The sequence below is a fragment of the Pleurodeles waltl genome, chromosome 6, assembly GCF_031143425.1.
Source record: "Pleurodeles waltl isolate 20211129_DDA chromosome 6, aPleWal1.hap1.20221129, whole genome shotgun sequence".
Classification (NCBI taxonomy): Eukaryota; Metazoa; Chordata; class Amphibia; order Caudata; family Salamandridae; genus Pleurodeles; species Pleurodeles waltl.
This window is the reverse complement of record NC_090445.1, coordinates 1,226,745,561-1,226,768,137: the sequence shown is the minus strand read 5'-3', so window position 1 is coordinate 1,226,768,137 and position 22,577 is coordinate 1,226,745,561. Positions and strand designations below refer to the sequence as shown.

Genomic DNA, 22,577 nt, shown 5'->3' with positions numbered 1-22,577 from the left:
GCAATGTGGGCATCTCTGCACATGTTAACCAAACGCTAGTCCCCGGAAAGTCAGGTCTGTAAGGAAGAGCACTTTGCCTGTTTGATCCTGTAGGACTTTCTCCTGTTAACTTGGTTCACAAACCCACTGCCGGGGATGTTTTTGCTTGGGTATCTAATCAAGGAAAGAAATCTGCATCTAGAAGTCTCTATCAGATGGACAAGTTATGTACCCTGGGTAACACCATATTGGGCAGAGGCTATACAGTAGCTGCAGATACCTTACCAACCCACCCATCCTTCCCTCTCTGCAAATGGATTTCTAGGGACAGAGACATCCCTTTCAGGGCTCTAGTTTTGACACATCAGTGGTCAGTGTTTTTCATGGCTCTGTGCTACTGGCGTAGAAAGTTGTGAAAAGAAACTGACATCAGCATGCGTCGGTGGTACCTCTGTAGGAACCATATTGTCATTTCTGATGCAGATGATGGACGTGGAGCCAATCAATGCCACCCACCGAAGTGGAGGGGTATTATCATTATTATAAATATTATTATAATTATTATTAAATAATTGTGATATTGCGCACAAATCACCCAACTGGGGTATTTTGGCGCAAGGTCTGCCTGGAATTGAGAACACAGAACAAAAATAGTGCAGTTTTTAGTAATTTCCTAAAAATCCTGTAATTATGGCAAGTTCGAACACCAAAGGGCAGTCAGTTCCAGAGGGTGGGAGCCAGATAGGAAAAGGCTCTACTACCACTTCTGGTATGCTGGATGCGGGGAACTGGCAGTAATAATGGATTGCTAGAGCGCAAGTCCCTAATAGGCAAGTAACACTTAATCCTGTGGCACAGATATTTGGGGCCTTTTCCCTGCAGTGCTTTGAAAGTTAAGCAGCAGATTTTAAAAATAATTCTCTTCCTTACTGGTAACCAGTAGAGGGAACGTAAGAGCGGCATAGATATAGATGCCAGTAATGCGTTCCCATAAACCTGTTGACTCACCACTAGGGCCCGTACCAGGGCCTTTCTAGCTGTAAGAGGAAGAAATGGGAGAGCTTTCTTCAGTAAGCGTAAAGTATGAAAGCAAGTACCTTTAATAAATTGAACTTTATCTTTTATGGTAAGGTGCTGATCTATCTTTACTCAAAGGTTTTTTACAACCCTCCTAGTGTACGGGCAGTGCCAAATTCCGACAGCCACCAATCTGGATTCCAGAGATGTTGCGCTTTACCGATCAGCATTATCTCTGATTTCCTAGGATTCAGTTGATGAAAGTTGTCCAACATCCATCCTGCAATGACTTTCATTCCCGCCAAAAAACAATACTTTATTATTCCAATGTCTTCATCAAAGGTGAAGATTGAGTGTCATCTGCATAAAACAAGATATTGAGTCCATATGGTTTGATTACTTTTGCCAGTGGAGCCACATAGATGTTAAATAATGTGGGGCTTAAGCATGACCCCTGTGGGACCCGTTTGTTTAACTATCTTGAGGAAAGATTTGAACTCTCCCAGCGAGACACATTGAGCTCTGTCTTTCAGAAAATCCTGTAGTCAGGCCAGAACAGAGCTAGTAATTCCACACTATTGTAGTCCCATCACTTGAGATGAGATACAGTATCAAATGCTGTGGATAGGTCTAAGAGTACAAGCATGACTGGAATATCCACACCCAAAGAGCACCTAATGATGTTAGTCACAGCTACCAAGGTTGATTCAGTGCTACGCTCTGCTCTGAATCCTGCTTATGAAGAGTCCAGGATCTCATTAGTTTGAAGATATTCTGTCCGTTGTTTATTAATTAGACCGTCCAACAGCTTCCCAAAAAGCGGGAGTAATGATATTTGCCGATAGTTTGAGAGGATAGAGGGGTCAACATTGCTGTTTTGTATTTTTTTATTGGGATAATTATTGATTTCCAGTCTGAGGAGATTTTCCATAATTCAGTCGATCGACTGTATAGCAATCTTATGGCTAGCTAGCTAGCCAAGTAGGCTGTGATCCTAGTTGGACAAGGATCCTTAGGGGAGTCAGGTTTGCTGCTAGCCAGGGCCTGTTGAATTACCTGCAATGAGAAGGCGTGCAACTTTTCCTGCCTTTTGTTACTAGGAATTGGAGGCGAGAAGTCCTGTTTCCTCAGCACAGACTTACGTGAACTACTTGTAAATTTTTGATAGCTTAAATAAATCTTTTCATCAAAAAATTCAGAACTTAAATCACATGATTTCCGTGTGGCCTGAAAAGGCTGTGTACATGCAGGAGGTTCTAGAAACTCCTTTGGAATTTTGAACAGTTCTCAGGAGGAATTGCCCCTCTTGTCAATTCTTTTACTAAGGTAGCTTTTTCATGCCTTTTTATGTTCTGATGGTAGACAGAATGGGTTTTTTGAATGTGACTTTATCCTTGGCCTCATGGGAGACCCCCCCCCTCTCCAATCGCCGTTGTAATTTCTTACTAAGTTACTTTTCCAATTTAAGCTCGGTATTGTACCACGGTGCACATGCTCTGTGAGAGATGTTGGTCTGGGGTCTTAAAGGGGCCATACTATCAAAAGCCAGGTGTAGAGCAGACTGAAAGTCAGCTAACATATGATTTACATCTAAATCCTGTCTAGTTAGGGGGAAGGCTGAAGTGGACATGTCTGGAGTAACAAGAGGCCATTTGCTATTTCACCTTTTATTGGCGTGTAATTATGGTTTTTGGGTTACCCCTCTTCTCAGTCTGGAAATAAATCCGAGCATGGTAAGCTGGTCAGAGGCAAAGGTTGTGTACAGTGTAGACTGTTGGAATTCGTAAAGATCACGTCCAGTGTGTGGCCGGCCGAGTGGGTCGGGCTCTGTTTTTTTTTTTTTTGGGTGTAATCCCAAAATTACTAAGTCAGCTAAAAGCTGAGATGTTTTTGTATTAGATGGATCATCAAAATGGTAGTTGAAGTCTTCTCATAATAGACATTTTTGGGATGATAACGTGCATAGCAATGCTCTCTATAATAAGATGGCTAAAATCTTTTTTTGGCACCGGAGGATAATAGAGCACGGCTCCTTTCCAATGTTCTGACGGGGAAAATTCTATTTTAAAAATAGATTTCAACCCAATCCTTATTAAAAGACTTTAATTTAGTATTTAAGACAAACTGCAATTGACTAGGCAGCAGAAACCTGCTTATCTTACCTTTATCAAAAAAGAGCCCAGGAAGAGTAGGTGATTCTAGGAGGGGCTGCTTTTGAAGAAAAAGGAGAGGGGGGTTCTGGCTCCTGGTGACGGTGGGGCGCAGATGGGCTTGCCTTTGGCACGCCCATACCGTCATTGGCTTTTATGTTGGGGAGCGGAGAGCTAGACCACTAACTTCCAAAAAGGCAGTGGGTGAAAAATGAAAGTAATTAGCTTTGGCTCTCTGCTCTTTCTGGAGGAACCCACGGTGGACTGGAGAGCCAAAACCATTCAAACAAAAATGTAAATTACAGGAAGAGGCTTACTTCAGTTAAAACACCTTAGTAAGAAACATCAAGGTCTCGTTCTCGTGTGGCTTCCCAACTGGCCTCTTTATGTTTAAAATATGGCCTTAGGGCTTGTAATGGTCATACCCCCTGCGATTTAAACCTCACGCCGACATTCAAATGAGGTAGTTCCACAAGTGTTATTGATTATTTGTTGTGGCCTCTTCTGAGGGAGATGAGGGTGGACTTGAGATGTGAGAGTGATCATTATCCTCTGCTTCTCACTCTTTCTGGGGAGGTGTTCAGGAGGACACTTAATAATCAATACACAGCGATTCCATCCCCATGTTTGAACAGCAATTCTGTAAGGGTTGGTCGGCCAAAGGTGATGTCTAACCCCCACTTTGTAGGAGAGACCTATCAATTATTTATAGATCTGGCTGTTTATGAAGAACAGGTTGCTAATAACGTCCCAATACTTAGTATACATGGTAGCTTGGCTATGAAATTGCAGATTTGTTTTTTTCTTTTCTTTTTTTTTTTTTTTACAAAAAGGTAGGTTCCAGGCCTTGTGATGGGAAAAGGGCCAGTAGTGGATGGTTTGATGAGACCTGTTCCATGGCGAAGTCTGGGTTTAAAACAGCTATTATGACTGGTCTCCTGGGAGAGATCCAACAAGCCAGACGTATATATAAGGAGACTATTTCACAAGCAAAAAGATCATGGGAAGATTCTATATGGCAGGAATTACTAGATGCCTCAAAGGCAAATAATAATATGTTGTTCTGGGAATTGTTGACCAAAAGACAGAGGGGGTAGGAATACCATTAGAAATCATATACAACCTGAAAGTTGGGTGGATCTCTTTCCCATCTTTATGCTATACCTGCTAATGTTTTGACATACGGTCCGCATGATGGAGATTATGCCCTCTCATTGAGGTCAACTGCAAATTCTAGTTTTGATTTACCTGGGGAGGGTGCTAATGCCCCTGAGGATTGTATTTTTTTTCCTATGGAAGAAACCCTTGATGCAATTAATTCGTTAAATTCTGGCAAAGCTCCTCGGCCGGACAAGTTACCGGGAGATCTTTATAGATCAGAGCCAATTATATGGTCCTGGTATATAAATTAGATCTCAAATAGAATTGCTGCAGCGGGTCAAATTACAGGTAGATGGAAAGGGGCTGAGATTATCCCCATTTACAAAAAGGGTAATGCAAACCTCCCAATTAATTATAGACCAATCAGCCTCATTGATAATTTACAAAAAATCTTTGCCAAACAACTTTTTGGGAGGCTAACTAGTTGGGTCCAAGACCATCAGATTCTTTCTTCACTTCAGGCGGGGTTTCGTCCGAAAACCAGCACAGTAGACCAGGTTTTCAGGCTGGCTGTTTTATGCTGGAAATATGTAGCCCTTGCCAAGCAACAGCTATATGTCGTTTTTGTTGATCTACGATCTGCCTTTCATTTGGTCCCAAGAGAAAAATCGTGGGAAGTGTTGCATAGATTGGGGACCCCAGCCAACATAATCCAATTGTGAAAGCGATTGCAAGAAAATACATATGCGCAAGTGCGATGGCGTAATCAAGGTGAGTTGACTGAAAAAATCCCCATCCAAAGGGGAATTCGTCAAGGTTGTGGGATGGCTCCGTTATTATTTACCTTATTTATCAATGAGGTGGTGCAGGCCCTGACTTCCTGTCAGAACGATGCCCCTTCCTTGAATGGACAGAAAATCCCCATTCTTCTTTTTGTAGATGATTCACTTCTTATCTCAAAGACACCAATGGGTCTACAAACTCTTTTTGATAGATTCAATTCATTTTGTAGGGATTATGGGTTAGAGGTGGATATCAGCAAAAGATGCATTATTAAATTGGACGAAGTCCATTTGAGCAAGGTTAGCTCAATAGATTATTTGGGCACGAGGTTAACTAGAAAATTAAATTGGGAGGACCAGATTAGTAAAAGTGCGGGGCTACTACACCACAGAGCAGCAAGTTCTATAACAAAATCAGTATCCCCAGCTAATAAAATTTATATGGCTAAGGCGCAGGGAGCTGCTGTCTATGGTGCGGAGGTATGGGGATCATACAATAGTTATAAGTTAACTGTGGGTCAAAACAATTTTGCGAGGGCTTTGATTGCGTGCCCTCACAGTACACCACTGATTCCAATGTTTCTTGACCTTGGGTTAAATCGAGTAGCCGATTTAATTGTTTTAAGACCTTTATTATATTGAATAAGGATTTGGACTATCCCTGAACTGGATATATACTGTATAAGGTCTCATTGCTCGATTTATTAAAGACCGCTAATGCTGCTACTACTCCTTGGATCAGACATGTCTAACTGGCTTCGTATTTTGGGGTTGGGAGATTATTGGAAGAATCACCACAACTTAGTGAAATCCCATAAAACTGCTTTGAAATCAGCTTACTGGTCCTATATAAGGAATAACTATATTTATTGCAAATCTCATGGTCGATTAACTAATCTTTTTATTGATTTTAAGTGGTACCCGCAGTATGAATCTTATTTAGATATTATACCCGATTTACAGGGCAAAGGTTTATATGCTAGATTTCGTTTTGGGACCTTACCGTTGTTGTCCCTAACCAGCAGTTGGGGGCTAACTGCTATTTCTGACATATGTCCGGTATGTGGTGGTGCCACGGAAACAGCTGACAATTTTGTTCTTTTGCCCTGCTTATGTTATTCCTCGGTCAAAATGGATTCGTAAAAATTGTCGAGACTTGGGGCTGAAAAATTGTAGTATAGCAATAAGGAATTTAAAAAGTCACAGTTCAAATGAATTAAGTCTTGCAGTTAGCAAGTTTTTAGTGGCAGCATGGCATATACATTATCGCCTTTTAAATAAGGACTCATGAAGATTGTCCAGGCAGGATTTTAGATGAGTAGTTTGATATTATACGTATATATTTATTTATTTATCTGTTTTTATTAAATGATTAAATGATTGTATAGGTTATAAAATGAGATCTTTCTTTAATGTATTGTGATCCTTTGATGGTTAATTGACCGAATAAAGCTTGTTTATACTAAAAAAACACCCATCAAGGCTTACTTCCAGGAAGCAAAGCGAAGTCTAAAATAACCGCTGCATGCCCGACCCATCATCGGGCATTATGTTAGGGGGAGTGGAGAGTTAGACCGCTACCTTCCAAAAAGACGACGGTCGAAAAAATAAAAGTAATTGTTGCTCAGGAAAATCTTCCTGATCCAGTCAGTGTAATACCTGAGTAGAACTCAATGGTAAGGAATCTGCAACTGGGTGTAGTCTCTACCTGATAAGGCATTACCGAAGATAAGTAACTGGTCCTTTATGTACAGACCCATCTCATCTGATGCCACGAAGGTCGTCTATGTAGCATTTTCCTCAGTTATTTTTGGGTCACAAGATCTATTGTGACTCCAGCCCTTTATACCAGTAAATGAGGCACTTAACACAGGGACATATAAGAGGACAGAAGTCCCTCAGGTAGCCCATTTGATGAAGTTTGGTCACTATTGAGGACCATTTGATTATGTTTGCTCATTGAGTATAATTTTCCTTCTGTTTATGGTGGGTTTCAAACTTTGCCTGGTGATATAGTTATGCTTCCTAGCACACAAGCAAAGCTACTTTGTCTTCGGTATAGATGTGGTTACAAGAACTGGTTAGTAGCTTCAGATGAGACGCTTGACACCCTGTAATGAATTAAATATATGTACAGATATCCCTCCGTTATTGAGATATGCTGGGCAACGCTGTGCAGAAGGATTCTTGGAAGAAGTGCACAGAAACCCAAGGAGCTGTAGGAGATGCGGTGCACAGGGGTACTGTCGCAGCACGGGGAGGCAAGCTCAAACCTACACCAAGTTTGGACAGCTAGATCTTAAGACAGTCTGGGTCACGTTGGTCCACCACCTGTGTTCCAGGGAGCGCGTTCGTCGTCAGGAGAAGAGTCCCAGAGTACCGGTTGTTGTTGCAGAAGCAGGGATGTGCCACCGTCACTCCACTGTAGATTTCTTCGGTTCTTCTGGTGCAGGACAAAGACAGGCAGTCCTCAGAGCGTGAACACCTTGGAAACTGTTGGAAATGCTGACTGGAGCTGAAGTTGCAAGTCACAGGACTCATCCTGGATACTTTGTTGCAGTTACAGCATTTCCTGGAGCAGTCTGCGGTTGATCCGATGGTCAGAAGCTGAAGCAGAGGATGTGGAGGAGTCCTGGATGAGTCTTGCAAGTTGAATCTGAGGAAACACCCATTAAATAGCCCTGAAAGGGGTATTGGCTTCTGATACTAGCAAGGAGAGAAATAACTTCACACTGGAAAGATCTGAAGGGACCACAGATAAATCGTTGGAGAAATGCATTAATCAAGTGGGCGGAAACTGAAGGGACAGTATTACTAAGGGAAACACTCAGGGGCCTAGGAACTAGAGACAATGCTCAGCATTGGAACACGATACTGGACAATTTTAGAACACCTGACACTTCTAACTCTGATGCAGAGGCAAATTTATCAGAGTCAGATCATGTATAGTTGACCAAGATATTCCTGTTGAAGATCGTACAAGAGACCAAATAAGTAACTCATTTGTGAACCGAACAAACACCTCTGTATAATTGATGGGAAGTGCGAAAGGGGAGAGGGAGGAGGAGGGGGGGTTACAAAAAGATGGGAAGTTATTTTGATCTGTATGTGTTTTCATGCAATTATAAAGCAATAAAAGAGATCTTAAAAAAAAAAAAAAAAAGAGAGAGGGGTATTGGCTACCTATCCAGGTATGAATCTATCAGGAGGGGTCTCTGATGTCACCTGCTGTCACTGGCCACTCAGAGGTCTCCAGAGGGTCCCCACACCTTGGAATCCAAGATGGCTAACGCCAGGGACACACTGGAGGACATCTTGTCAGTCAGTATAAGTACCAGGTCTTTTGATCCACTCAGACAAACACTTCTGGACCCAAAGAAATTTACTGGAGTTAAGGCTACTGTGTGCCAGGATCACCACCCTGCAAGACCTGACTGTTCCCAGGAACTGTTTCTCTGCTCTATTGTTCCGCCTGCTGATCTCTGCTCTGCATCTTAAGAACTTCCAACCGCTTCCAGAGTGCCTCCAAGCGCTTTCTGACTTGTCTGGATTTGATTGAGGGTCTCCGAGTTATCAAAGACCCTCATTGCCCTGCAAAGATACCACCTGGGCCGTCTACCTTTCGACCCCCATTCCCCTCTGCCGCAAGGCTAAGTACAGTGCTCTCTCGGTGAGCGGGGGCAACTCAGTGTTAAAGCCTGAGGCCAGAAGTGCTGTATCACCGCAGGGGACTGAGATAGCACAAGGGCCATTTCCACCTGCCTGCGTGGATCAGCACACCGCATCTGAATCCTATTCCCGGAGTTGGGGAGACTGCCAAACTGACCCCATGGCATTGTGCACTGGAGAAACCCGGAGCAAAAACGCCAACTTCATGTGCCGGCGACAAGGACTCAAGCTGCCAACCCCACTCGCAGCACCAAAAGCTGCACAGCAGTGCACTCCCATCCTGATGGTGCAGGCCCAGCGAGGGAGACCATAGCCCCTTGCCTAGAAGTGCACGGGTTCTTCAATGCTGCTGCTGCTGAAGTGCAAGGACCGCCCAACCTGTAGAAGAACCGCCAACACTGTCATGGAGACAGCAACCTGACCCACATTGTGGGGGACCAAGGCATTTCAGTGCTTCTGCTGCACTCTTGTCAGTGAAAATCGTACTTACTCTGGGAGGCTTGCCTCTCGTACTCGGACTGGCCACCAAATGGCCCCACCAAGCCCTCGCTGCCTTAAGCAGAGCAACTCACGCACTTGAACAGCAATACCATAAAGGCTAAAAAATGAGCCATCTAAATTATACCTAAACCGGATAGACTTTGATAAGTGAATGTCTATTGGATGTAGATCATTTTGGTCATGATTTTTATTCTGGTAAAGAGTCTCTCTTTTTGATATACCCCTGTATAGAGTGTTTTTCCTCTGTGGAGTTTTCACTATAATTATTTCTTGAGTGTTGCACAAATACTTAACACATTGACTATTTAGTTAGCCCGATTGCTTTGTACCAAGCTACCAGAGTGCGCACAGGTTATCTTTAACGTGTTACTTAGTTACCCTGACTAGAGTGGTGGGTTCTGCCTGACTAAGGAGCATACCCTACCCAACCAGAAACCCCATTTCTAACAACCTTATATACCAAGAAGAGATGGAAGCTTACGGACTGTTTGTGTACTTTCAGGTACTGATGATGTTGAGTTTCTTCTTTTTAATTGGTTATACAGAGAGTGATTGGGGTATGAATTAGACTATTTGATTTTGTTTGGTGTTTGTATTGGACAGGGAGGGAGGGGCTGACAAGGAGCAATGTGTAATGTAGGTATCGAAGTACACCTGCTAGACTAGGCCATTAGAAGAAGTATGTAAATGTCTTTACATAAAGCTTAGTTTAATATGTAATACATAATTGGATGGCATGGCAATAAATTCATCTAATTTTGAATCCTTGTTTGAGTGGCTCTGGATTACCTACTAGATGATTATTCTACACAGAAATAGTTTTGACTGATTGGCACATAAAAGCAGTAGGGGGTAGACTGCTGTCCATAGTAGTATAATTTGTTGTCCTGTTCCCCATCACATTTCTTAATTTTCAGGGGACCTTCACTTTCATGCTTGTGACTCTAGCAGTAGGGTACAATGCACCAGATAGTTTTCACATCAGCGGATAAGATGGTGAAGTGTAGTGTTGAAGACAGTTGCAGAAGACATCTGCAACTTCCAGAGAGGAGAGATGACCTCCTGTACAGCTCTACATGCTACAGTTACAGGATTGTTTTTGAAAACCTCTTTGAGTTTTCCAATATTACATAAGAGTGCAAAATGCTTGTGCACATATGATGTCATTGAAGTTGATTCTGAGCAAGCAATACACATACGTTTCATTACAAAGAAGCTGCTCAGGATAATGCATCTATTAGAAAGCAAATAATTACAGGATAAAGTAACTGTTTTCCTTCTACAGCTATGGTCTCCAGTGATTCCAATTAAAGACTGCCCAGGGCAGAGAAAGAAAACTTGAACTTGAGCAACACCCAGTAGTACTGTTTACTGTGGATGAGCGGCTTAACCAGTGCATTGGCGGTGTGGAATAGCATATATGGACAGGTAGAATTAAATTTAGGGTTTGATTCCTTGCTGTGATGGTAATTAATGAGCGCATCACATGGAAGGATTGATAAGACCTCCCAGGTTTCTCATTAGGAAGACAGTTTAGTGTTTCAGGAGAAACTAGATCAAGCCAGTAATAAATGTAAGAGATCAGACAGAATAAGACCGCCGTCATAGACTAGCTCAGCATGAAGGTTCATATAGCACCCAGAGAGATGGCAATAAGAGTCAGATTTGTATGACTGGCGGAACGGTTAGAAAATTGAGAAAGAAAAGATATGGGTGTCGCCTGTATCTAAATTGTATGGAGAGACTAAAAGAAGGATCCAGGAACAAAACCTGTTGGACATTAGCTGGTACCGGAGAGGGTGGAGATCGTTTGGACTGCCAGGCATCATAAAATGGTCAGATAGCCTTCTTAAAAGGCATCCTGTCTGCCCAGAGAGTAAGCAACCTGCATGCCCTATATGTAGTAGAAACTTTATGCTATTTTCAATTCTAATGCGAATCCATCCTTCATTGCTACCAAAAGTAAGTTTGGACTTTCAAATTAACCAGACTATTACTTTTCTAATCATTCAACGTCTGCTATGCGTGCTCTAAATTCTGTAGGTATTAGTAGTGGTCTTCATTTCTGTCTAGATAGAACAAAGAATTTAAGGAAGACAAATCCCTGTTTCATTCACAACTGTCAGATTAGACAAGGCATGTCCACATCCAAGCAATCTATATCTAGATGGGTGGTTTCTTTTGTTACATTATGCTGTTGGCAAACAACCCTCTAACCGGCAAACTTAGAGCTCATTTTATCATAAGAAAATAATCTACAACATTGGATCAGACATGTACCAATAGCTGACATGTATAAAGCAGCTTCATGGAAATCACTACACACATTCACAAAACATTAGTGCATGCTTTCTGACTCTTGGGAAGATGATAAAATGGGTGAGGAAACCCAGAAAAACTTAGTTGAACAGAGTATCCTTTTCTCTATATTATCTCATATACCCCTAATTTGGTATTTTCCAAGCAGGTCTCTTCCTGCAACCCGACAGCTGATATTTGTAAGAGGTTTGTTTAGCTTGCTATTCTAGTGTTTACACTATCAGTTAAGACCCTGTAGCACAGAAGAAAGGGTTACTTAATTAAAGTCCTGGTTCTGAATAGTAGGAATCTTCATTAAAGTCCTAAACAACAACCGAACCTGCTTGGTAAAGGTGGGCATTGGAACGCGAATAAATAATACAAAACAGCTTTACCTAATTTACCCATAAAAAAGAACTCTGCCAGTAGGATGCGCTATAGGTAGAAGAACCTCCTAGACTCTTAAGAGGCAGGGTACTTATTTTACAATTAAACCTATGAGGCTAAATTTTCTATTTATTTTTGTCATATTCTTTCACCATACTGCTCATTAAATTAAAAAATGCAGTCATGGAAATGCTATTAAGATTCAGCATATTTTCCCAGAAAAATGTTTGATAGGTTGTCACAGGGAGTTGCTTGCCGTAAGATTCAGAAACATCTAAACCCTACATGAATTTTAAAGGAACAATACATGTATATGGAGCCATAATACACTCTCAGGTGATAGTGCACTTTACAAATACACATAGCTTGACAAGGAGTGCTCTAGGGTCTTAGAATCATCACAGAATGATGCAAATCAGGGCTGCAAGTAAGTAACATTTTCTTTTGTCATAGTTCGAGTTTAAGTAAAGTGGTTAGAAATACTTCATATTTGTGGCTAATCTCAGTTTCTAGTCCAATAAAAAATAATAACATGATAAAAGCAACAAATAATACACAGACTAATCTGTGGAAATATGCGTGCTGCCAATCATTGGTATGCAAATGTTGAAGTATTGTGGTTTGAATATAGACCTGTCGAAATAGCATATCCATGAAATTGACTACCACCATTTTGTCGGGGGAAGTGTATGCAGGAAAGTATACATTTGCTGCTTTTAACTTGATCTACTCACCTTGATGATATGTTGATAGTCAATACAACAGATATAAAAGAATTTTGGCAGATCGATACAAAAGCCACATTATTGTGGTGTAAGACTGGGTTTGTTCAAACTGTTGTTTATTGTTGAAAATTATTGTTATCGAAAGAGCTTTTATTACTTTTGGTTTAAATTTGAACATTGTAGTACATGTATGGTGGCCCAGTGGTATTGCTCACATGAGGCTACTGTGGATTACTGTGGTCCCTCAAAGAAGTGTTATGTCGATATTACTAACATATGTATTTATTCTACTGATAGGCAGCAGATTGTGCAGGGAAGCTGTTTATTTTCCACACCTCATTACCAATTGCTGAGGCACCAGGCAAGCTCAAGAACAGAGAGGACAAGAAGTTGATTGGTACTGATAAGGAGAAGGTAATGTATTGAAATATGGTGTAGGTAGTCTTGATCAAAGATTTGCAACAAAATTGTGTGATGTATGTCAATCACACAATTTATTTGACTATAATTAATTTTATTGTAGACATGCTAAACTCTGAATAAGCTCCAATTTAAGTTGATGAGGGTAATTGGTGCTTCTGTGACCGGTGTGGGCCAAAGTCATTTTGGTTCACGTACCTTCCTTATTTCAACAAAATTTTGAATATAGGTGTAGGAACATTGATTATTATGTGGTGAGACCTCACCATGTAACCATGTCACAATCTCTTTCGGATCCAGTTAGGTTCTTTAATCAAACGTTTAGCTCAGTCTGTGTATTGTAGCACAAAGCAGTCAAGCTTAATCAAGGTAACAAGTGTAAAGCATTTAGAAGTAACAAAACAGTCAATATGTAATAAATACGACACATTAAAAGTCATCCACCAATTTATTAAAATAGGTTATAGTTTTACCTTAAAATAACCATTGAAGCAACAAAAACCGTGTGGGTATACCGGAGACATGATTTTTCAAAGTTAAGTTAAATCACTGTAGTTGTCTTTAAAATGCAATAAATCATAGCAAGCCATTTAGCAGTTTTGAGTCAACAGGCTAGAACAGCCACTAAAACACTTGGGCAGGCCAAAACTGGTTCGGAACTCGTCACAAAGACCATTCAGGTCCAGGGAGAAAGTTACCTGTTGGGTCCAACAGTCTCAGGGTCCCCCTGTATTTTTATCCTTTACTGGAGCCCGCCTAAAAAGTGGTCTTGATGCAGGATGTTGAGGATGCCCGGACGTGGGACCCTTGCTGACTGTGCCACTGGATATAAGCTAGAATGGCTGGTGAGGGGTGTTACCCTGAAACCAGTCCTAGGATGTTTGTTTCTGGTCCAGGGGAGGACCTTGCCTGGCAGTTTGGGCTGCACTGTTCCCATGGGGAGCAGAGTCAAGACTGATTTGCAAGTGAATTGGTCCAAACTGGGGTGGTATGGTGAGCAAAAGAATGATTTAACCCAGATCTGTGACTGAGAGCAAGTGTTTGAAAAGTTTCAGCACTCCGTCCATCATCCTTGTGTTGCTACTGCACATACTAGCCCTGGGTACCCGGTGTACCATATGTTAGGGTTATAGTAATTTAACTATGCCAATCAAGGATTAGCAAATCACACATAAGTTTGAGGGTCAGAGCAGATGTCCGTGGTGCTGGACAGCAGGATCTGGCGCCCAACAGATTTGAAAAACCAGCATCAGTGCAGTGTTGGTGGGGTGGGATTGCTACAAAAAAGGCACTTTCCTACTTTAGTAAATAACACCTCAAATATTCATCTTTGGCAAATCCAGTTGCAGGGTGCAACATTGAGCACCTCATGAGGAATGAAACTTGGAGGGAGAATAAGACACTGGCTTCAGTACAGCGATAGAGATTATATCCCATTAATTTGGTTATGTATGGGCTATCACAGATTTAATGACAGAGACTTGCCAATGTAATAGTATTCTGTTGGGACTGAAGCGTACTCTGCATGGTTATGGATGTGTTCCCTGTGCCCTGAGTGCCCATCTGTACCTATGTCTGGATCCCTAATGCTAATTATTTTTGTCATAGGTAAACACGAAACATGCATGTGCACCATAACATAGGCCTGTCTCCCACATTGTGATTTTGTTGGACTGGTAGCTGCACCCAAAGCGCTACTCTTTTAGCAGTGGAAGAGTACTGCAATCAGTAAGAGGTAGGCAGCATGCACAGTGGTGGCAGCATAGTGTACAGTGATCAGTAGGAGTGGACAGGTCCTCATTAACCTGTGGCCTTGGTGTGAAGCCTACCAGATCACTCACCTTTTTAAAGTTCCACTGCAGTGTGCTTAACTGAGCCTTCGACTTCATCAGTTGGATGTAGATTGCTTTGCATAAGCGGTTACTCGTCACTGGTTGTTTGTGTGCCTGGGAAGAGTACAGTCCAGCGATAGACTAGTGCTGTGTAATGCATGCATGGTGACTGTGTTTACTGGGTGTATGTAGACCAGAGAAGATGACATTACATGAGAGTTGTAGTTCTGTGCAGTGCGTGTGCAATGAAATCAAGTGTTGGGTGTTTGTGCTTGTGAAAAATACCATACATGAAGGGTGAAGTGTTGTGTAGTGTGCACATAGAATATTTGTGTACTAGCCATGGGTGTGTTTTCATGTAACACACTATGGCACAATACAGAAAGGCTACAGTTCTGAGCAGTGGTGGCAAAGTGATTGTGTTAAATGCGTGTACGCCATTAGTGGCACAATACATGGAGCTAACAGTACTCAACAGTATGTTTGCTGTATACATTTACTGAGTGCAAGTGGCCTTGAAGACATGGATCTGAGGAACCCCCCAGACAGATCTGTGTATTGCAGCATTTCTCTCAGCTGGATGGGACACAATGGAGAAGAGAGAGACCGAGAGAGAAACAGCAAGAGAGACGGAGAGACCAAGAATGAGACACTTCCACCTCCCCCTCCCGTACACTGCAAATGGGGCTCTTTTCAGTGAGGGATAACAAGAAACTGTCCTGGGCACATCGCAAGAAGGAGATGAGGTTGATTAGGGAACCCTAACGGGTAGGGCAGGCAGCCTGACATAAACATTCTGAGATACATATTAATGCAACTTAAATCCTGGTGTGAAATCTAGTCACTACCATGGCCGTTGTTGTGGAATTGTCAGCTTCATAGTATCTCCTACTGTGACAGATAGCCTTTCAAGAAAAATAGAGAAGAAAAGTGTCCAGAACCCCCAACATGAACCTTCAAAGACCCAGACCCTAAGTCACATTTGGCGCCCGGAGATGGACTAAAGGAAGGGGTAGTTGAGCCCCCAATTTTTTTCATCTGCCAAGCAGGCAGACAGGACGTTTAAGATGGGGAAGCGCTGCAAGACTTTCTGTGACCAGGAAGAAAAGCCTGCTAGTCTCCCTGCTGAATGAGGGAACACCACCCAGGGAAACAAGACCACCTGTTATGGAACTTGGAACACCAGTGCCTGCCTGCTTGCCAAAAGCAGTGTTCCCTGTGAGGAAGACAAGAGCATTCGAGGGAGTGAGGTCCAGTAGGAGGCCTGTTCAGAGGACTGCCGGTGCATGGAGATGGCTGCTGCACCGAACAGGTTGTCTCCCTTGTGCCAAATCAGGTCAGCAACCCCTGTATATCAGGAGAGGGCCAACATAAAGGTAGCCATGAGCCAAGTGTCATGCAGGTTGCATGAAGACTGTATCTCACCATTGCCGCAACCCTATATGCTAGGAGGAGCTGCAGTGGAAGTAAACTCAAGTGCGACCTGTCAAATCAAAATCAAGCATCGAGGAATTTCCCCCAACCTGCCCTCCTTTGTGAGTATATAGACTTCACTGGGACCAGATGGGAGCACCATGTTCAATTCCCTCCTCCCCTTGTTGGGAGAGTGTTGAAATTACCTTGGAGGAGGAACCTCTGGAGCAGTTCCAGTTGCTATTGGAGCTGGCTTTGCAAGCTCATGAAGAGCCTGCGGCTGCCAGGTTGTGCGCGACATGCAGCCCAGCTCCACTGAATAGGACTACAGCATTGCGAGTGGCTGCAGTTGTAGCACCTGCTGAGATGCTGAATGCTTCCTCGCTGCTGGAACATGTAAGACTAGATGCAGGCCTACAGTGCCCCAGAGGAAGTCACTGCTGTAGGTGCTATAGTTGCTGCAGCTCCAAAGACTCTTGCCTACTTTGTAAGAGAAGAAATGCACTATTGTGTAAGGCCTACTAGTGTGCATTCCCTGGATGCGGCCACCAGTGAATGGGAATAACTCCAACCACAGTACGAGAACCGGATGGGACAGGTATTTGTCATTGAAACACTAGAGGCCTGTCCTCAGGGGGGATTGTTATGGCCCATGAGTATCATATTACTTACTTGAATGTATCACATAAGAAACAAAATACTTTATCTGACAGAGACGTTTTGCTGCAGATTTCTTACCTTTAAATTCTTCCCAGGCATCAAACTAGATCTGGAACATTTTTGTGAGCAGTACCCCTGTGCACCGATAGGCGGCATCGATCGGCGCTGCATTCGTCGTTGACGTTGTCCGTGCCGTTTGAGGTCACGGGCCCTGTATAGGCGCAACACAGGTGCTCATGTCAGTTCTTTGCTTTCTGCATCAGCTAAACGCTGATCCAAAGAGAGCTACCCCATAAACACTTTTTGACTGGCTTTTTTTCAACTTTTTGTCAAGACTTTGAGTTTCACTGCTGGTGTTTCAAGGATATATTCAACGAAGAATGGATTCAAGCCCCGCGGATCCTGTCATTGGGCGATGTCTGCAACTGATCTGTACCTTGTGTGTCTTTGGTGTCTGGAGCGTGACCACGACCCCAAATCATGCTCCTAGTGCAGGGCCATGTATCAAAAGGCTTTGTGCGAGCGATCTCTAAAGTTAATGATGGCCCGGCTCTTGAATCTGTGCAAGTCGTGGTCCCAGTCGAGAGGAAGTTCTCTGGACCGGTCGCGGAGACCAAAGTCATTGTCGTCTCCCATTCAAAGTCCTCGGAGATTAGGTATGTCGAGGCACAAAAAAAATCTAAAAAGTCAAAACACTCTAGGCCTCATTCTACAAAACCTGCACCTGAGCCGACTCCCCAAGTTGCCAGGAGCAGGAGCGACCCCTGCCCAACTCAGAGTTTTATGAGGCCATGCACCTCATTTTTGGGCAGACTGGCCCTGCTGGAGTGCCTTCAGACCCCGGGGAGTTGGAAGAGGGGTTCCCTTCGGCTCCCAGGGATCCAGTCCCAGATCCAAACCGGCTCCAATCTTGTCAACTCGACCTTCCCCGATACCAGTCCCGACACTCCCATCGCCATTTGTGCCCATGGATGGCACCATCTCCATTGTAATTCCCAACATGGAGCTGGACGGCCGTTGTATGGCTCTGGCACCAGTAAGAGCCCTGCCTCCTTGTTCAGATCCTGAGCCCTTATTGTTTGGGCTAGCCTTCAGGGATGAATGGGAGGGGTGCTGGGCCGTGTAGAAAACCAACCCTGTGAAGAAATGGACTGGCGTGAAGACTTAGGTGAGGGCAGCAGACTGAACACTTCTCCAGATACTGGCTTGCTTTATCCCCTCACCATGGCCACGGAAGTAGGAGCTTCTTTACGCTATCTTGGTGAGGAGATCAGCAGTGGTCCTGGACCTTCAGCTGCCCTCAGTGACATCAAGACTACCTTCTTTACAGAGGTCCTGCAACCGGGAGCTTCCTCCTTGTTACCCCTTGTAGGAAGCTAGCTCTGTATTCAGTATATCAAAATGAGATATCGTGTGCACAGAGTGCAGGGGTTCCCCAGAGACTTAACAGAGGCTAAAGTAGATAATACTAATGCTCTCTGTTGTCGTAGTGTGGTCGAGCAGTTAAACTTATCAGAGGGTAGTGCAAAGCATTTGTTGTACATACACAGGCAATAAAGTGAAGCACATGCTCAATGACTAACTCCCGTCCAATGATTTTTATATGCAAAAATATATTTTGTTACTTTATTTCTAGAACTACAAGATTCAGTTTGCAGGTAAGTACATTTGCAAGTAAGTATCCAACATATGTATCAATAAAACTTTGTTTTCAATTTGGCATTTTAAATATCTTTCAAGTAAATAGCAATAAACTGTTCTAAAAGTTGACAGTGCAATTTTCAGTAACAGTTCTGGGGGAAGAAAAGTTAGTACATTTTGAAGGTAAGTATCAGGCCTGAGTACCCGCCTCTTCAGAGGGCAGACCTGGGTGGTTTAGAAGGGCACCGCGGGGAGGGGGTATGGGGTCTGATTCCCCAAGGCTAGGGGGCTTCGGGTGCAGGGGTGGGGGGTACCTCTTGGTGTTTGGAATCTTCGTCCGGTTCTGTCACCGTCAGAGGGGGGTCCCCTGGATTCAGGTTGCAGGCATCGTGGTGGTGGGCACAGAATCCCCTGGGGACCAGCTCTAGTCGGTTGGGCCACCTGGACACAGGCCATGGGCGTCAGGTGCAGAGTGGACAGGACTCCCAGATCCTGGGAGGCTCTGGAGTCCTTGGATGGAGTTTCTTCTCGGACAGGGCCACTGGAGTTCCTGGTCCTCTGGGGTGAAGGCAGTCCTCTTGAGGCATTTCAGAGTTCGCTGGTCCTGCAGGATCCTCCACCTTCCTTTAACAGGGCTATGGAAGCTGGAGACAGGCAGGTAGGGCTTGGGGCCAAGTCAGTTTTTGTATTCAGTATTCTCTGCTGGGGTTCAGATTTGCAGTCCTTCTTCTTTCTTCGTGAGGTCTCCAGGAATCTGATGAGCTAGGTTCAGGACAGCCCTTAAATCCTGGATTTAGGGGTGTTACAGGGGGTAAGAGGTCGGAAGCCAAGGGCTGCTGTCCCTGAGGGTGGCTACACCCTTCCGGTGTCTGCTCCCTTTGGGGAGGGGGACACAGACCTAACACTTTTGGTCCCTGTCCTCCAAACTAAGATGTAGGATTTTGCAAGGAGGGGGGTCACCTCAGCTCTGGACACCTCAAGGGTGGTCCCAGCTGAGGTGTTCACTCCTCCTTATTTTCTCTAATTTTCCTGCTGGATTTGCTGCCAAAAGTGGAGCTTTGTCCGGAGGGGCAGGCATCTCCACTAGCTTTAGTGCCCTGGGGCACTGTAACAAGAGGCCCGAGCCTTTGAGGCTCACCACCAGGTGTTAGTTCCTGCAGAGGAAAGATGTGAAGCACCTCCACCCAGTGCCGGCTTTGTTTCTGGCCACAGAGAGCACAAAGGGTCTCAACCCTTATGGTCAGAAACTTATCTGAAAGTTGCAGGCTGGCACAGACTGGTTAGTCATGCACTAGAAGTTTGGCTAACATCTCTAAAATGCCCTCTTGGTGCTTTTTTCAATAAATCCAACACTGGCATTAGTGCAGGTTTATTGTGCTGAGAAGTTTTATACCAAACTTCCCAGTATTCAGTGAAGTCATTATGGAGCGGTGGAGTTCGTAATGACAAACTCCCAGCCCGTATTCTCAATATGGCCACGCTGCACTTAAAATATCTAAGAATGCACTTGGACACTGTAGGGGTATATTGCTCATGCAGCTATGCCCTCACCTATGGAATAGTGCACCCTTCCTTAAGGATATAAGGCCTGCTAGTGGGGTGACTTAGCTATGCCATAGGCAGTGGTTTGTGGGCATGGCACCGTTAGAGGGGTGCCATGTCGACTGACTTTCTCTTCACCAGCACACACAAGCTGCAAAGGCAGTGTGCATGTGCTCGGTGAGGGGTCCCTGAGGGTGGTATAATACATGCTGGAGCCCTATGGACATTCCCTGGCCACAGGGCCCTTGGTACCATGGGTACCTTTTACAAGGGACTTAACTGTGTGCCAATTTTGGGAACAATGCTACAGTTTTTGGGAAAGAACTCTTGTGCTGGGGCCTGTTAGCAGGATCCCAGCACTCTGTCAAGTTGGCATCAATATTGGGCAAAAAGTGGGGGTTGGGTGTGGTGAGAGTTGGGCAGGTGGGTGGATGGGGGAGTGGTTGGGAACCATGCCAACAAGAGCACTTTCCTACACCCCTGCTCTGTTCAATAATGCCCTCTACGACATCCTACTGGGTACCTGGTCCAAACCCAGAACATGGGCTTCTGTGAACAGAAAGATTGCCCGCCGCCATTGCTCCGCACCTGGGGACCCAAGTTCTTGACGCAACACCCCAACCATTAGAGCTTGGTGGTCCAAGCCTCTTCCACCTTCCAATACCCCCCCCTTCCCTTCCCAGTGGCGCGTTCTATTCCTGTCCCCCAGACAGTGACCAAAAGTTGGACTCATTTGGGAGGAAGATGTTTTCTTCCGCCAGCTTTGCATTGCAGCTCGTGAACACTGCTTGCATTTTGGGCCGTTATTACCACACGCTGTGGGATGCGGTTTCACAAGTGCTGCATGATGTCCTGAAGGAGGCCCAGGCCAAACTCTAGCTGGTGCCGATGGAAGATAGCTGCAAAGTTCACAATTTGTTGCATACTTGACATTACCAATTCGCTAGGCAGAACGGTTTCTTCGTCAGTGGCCCTGAGGCACCACGCCTGGCTGAGAAAGTCTGGCTTTTCGGGGGGGATGTCCAGGCCTATATGATGGAAATGCCCTTTGATGACACCCATCTCTTCAGAGACAAGGTAGACACTTTGCTTGAGTGCTTAAAGGATTCTCAGGTTACGCCAGGTCCTTGGGCCTCGTGGCGGCCCCTCGTCCCCCTCAATCTGCCTTTATCCGCATTCGGGGCTACAGAAGGGGTCTCTAAACACACCCATTCCTAGCGAGACAGCGTGATGCACCTGCTGCCCAGCCTCTGCTTGGCAGAGGGCAAGGGAATGAAAAACCTCATGGGTCCAGGTGGCCAGCGGTCTGGTCAGTCCACCACCCTCCTCTGCAGCTGCCTCTAAACCTTCCCAATCTAGTTCTCTTGCACTATTGGTCAGATGGCGTCCGGGTTCAGTATCACCTTCTCCTCTGACATTTACATCAGACAGGTGGGTTTTGCAGCTAGTCGGAAGGGGCTGCTCCCTCCCCTTTGAGACTACCCCTTCATCCGTGCCACCATCCTACAGTCAGATCTTGGATGATCATGTATCCCATCTCTGCTGGGAAGCTATGGTTCTTGGCAAAGGGTGCTATAGAGAGGTTACCTGTGCCAGAAGTAGGCTATTGTTGCTATTAGCGCTGCTTTCTGGTCCCCAGGAAAGACAAGAGTCTCTGCTCTACCCTACACTTACGGTCCCTCATTGTCTTCGTCAAGAAGTTCAAGATGCTTACTTTGGCTCAGGTCATATCTGTCCTGGACTCAGAAGACTGGATGAGCGGTGCAAGGTGCTTATTTTCACATCCCCGTCATGATAGCCCACAGACGTTCAGTTCACCATGCTCCTTTTTGGCCTTACCAGTATCCTATCGTGTTCACCAAAATGATGGCGATGGTTGAAGCTCACCGCATAGATAAGGGGTTTGTCTTCCCCTGTCTCAATGTCTGGCTGTTGAGTGAGTTCGCCCGAGACTTTTGTCTCCCACCTCCAGATTATGGCAGACCTCCTGCCTATAGTGGGGTTCACTATAAGCGTACTGAAGTCACTCCCAACTCCCTCTAAGACGTTCCCTTTTATCAGAGCTGTTTTGAACACCGTGCAGTTTTGGGCCTGTCCTCCCGAGCATTGAGTCCAGGATCTTCAGGCTATAATACAGATTTTTCAGCCTCTTTTTGGGATTTCGGTCAGAATGACTCCGAGACTGCTGGGCCTCATGGCCTCCTGCATTCTGCTGGTAACACATGCCAGATGGCATATGTGGGCTCTGCAGTGGGACCTGAAGTGACAGTGGGTGCAGCATCAGGGGAATCTCTTGACAGAGTCCAGATCTTGGAGGGAACTGCGGATGATCTGCAGTGGTAGATAAAGAACTGTGATTGGGTCAGAGGCTGATCCTTTCCCTGACTAGATTTGACAGTAATGACAGATGTGTCACTCCTGGGATGAGGCGTTCTATCTGGGAGAGGTGGAAATCATCAG

The 22,577-nt window shown here is 44.6% G+C and overlaps 1 protein-coding gene across 2 annotated transcripts in view; it reads left to right on the top strand.

Moving 5' to 3' along the window:
- Window positions 1–22,577, top strand: part of SEC24C (SEC24 homolog C, COPII coat complex component) — a 1,280,009-nt gene that overhangs the window by 629,011 nt on the left and 628,421 nt on the right. For both annotated transcript variants that reach the window (XM_069240542.1, XM_069240541.1), the window contains one exon: window positions 12,907–13,023. In XM_069240542.1, coding sequence (XP_069096643.1) covers window positions 12,907–13,023 — 117 coding nt within the window. The remainder of the gene's footprint in view (window positions 1–12,906; window positions 13,024–22,577) is intronic.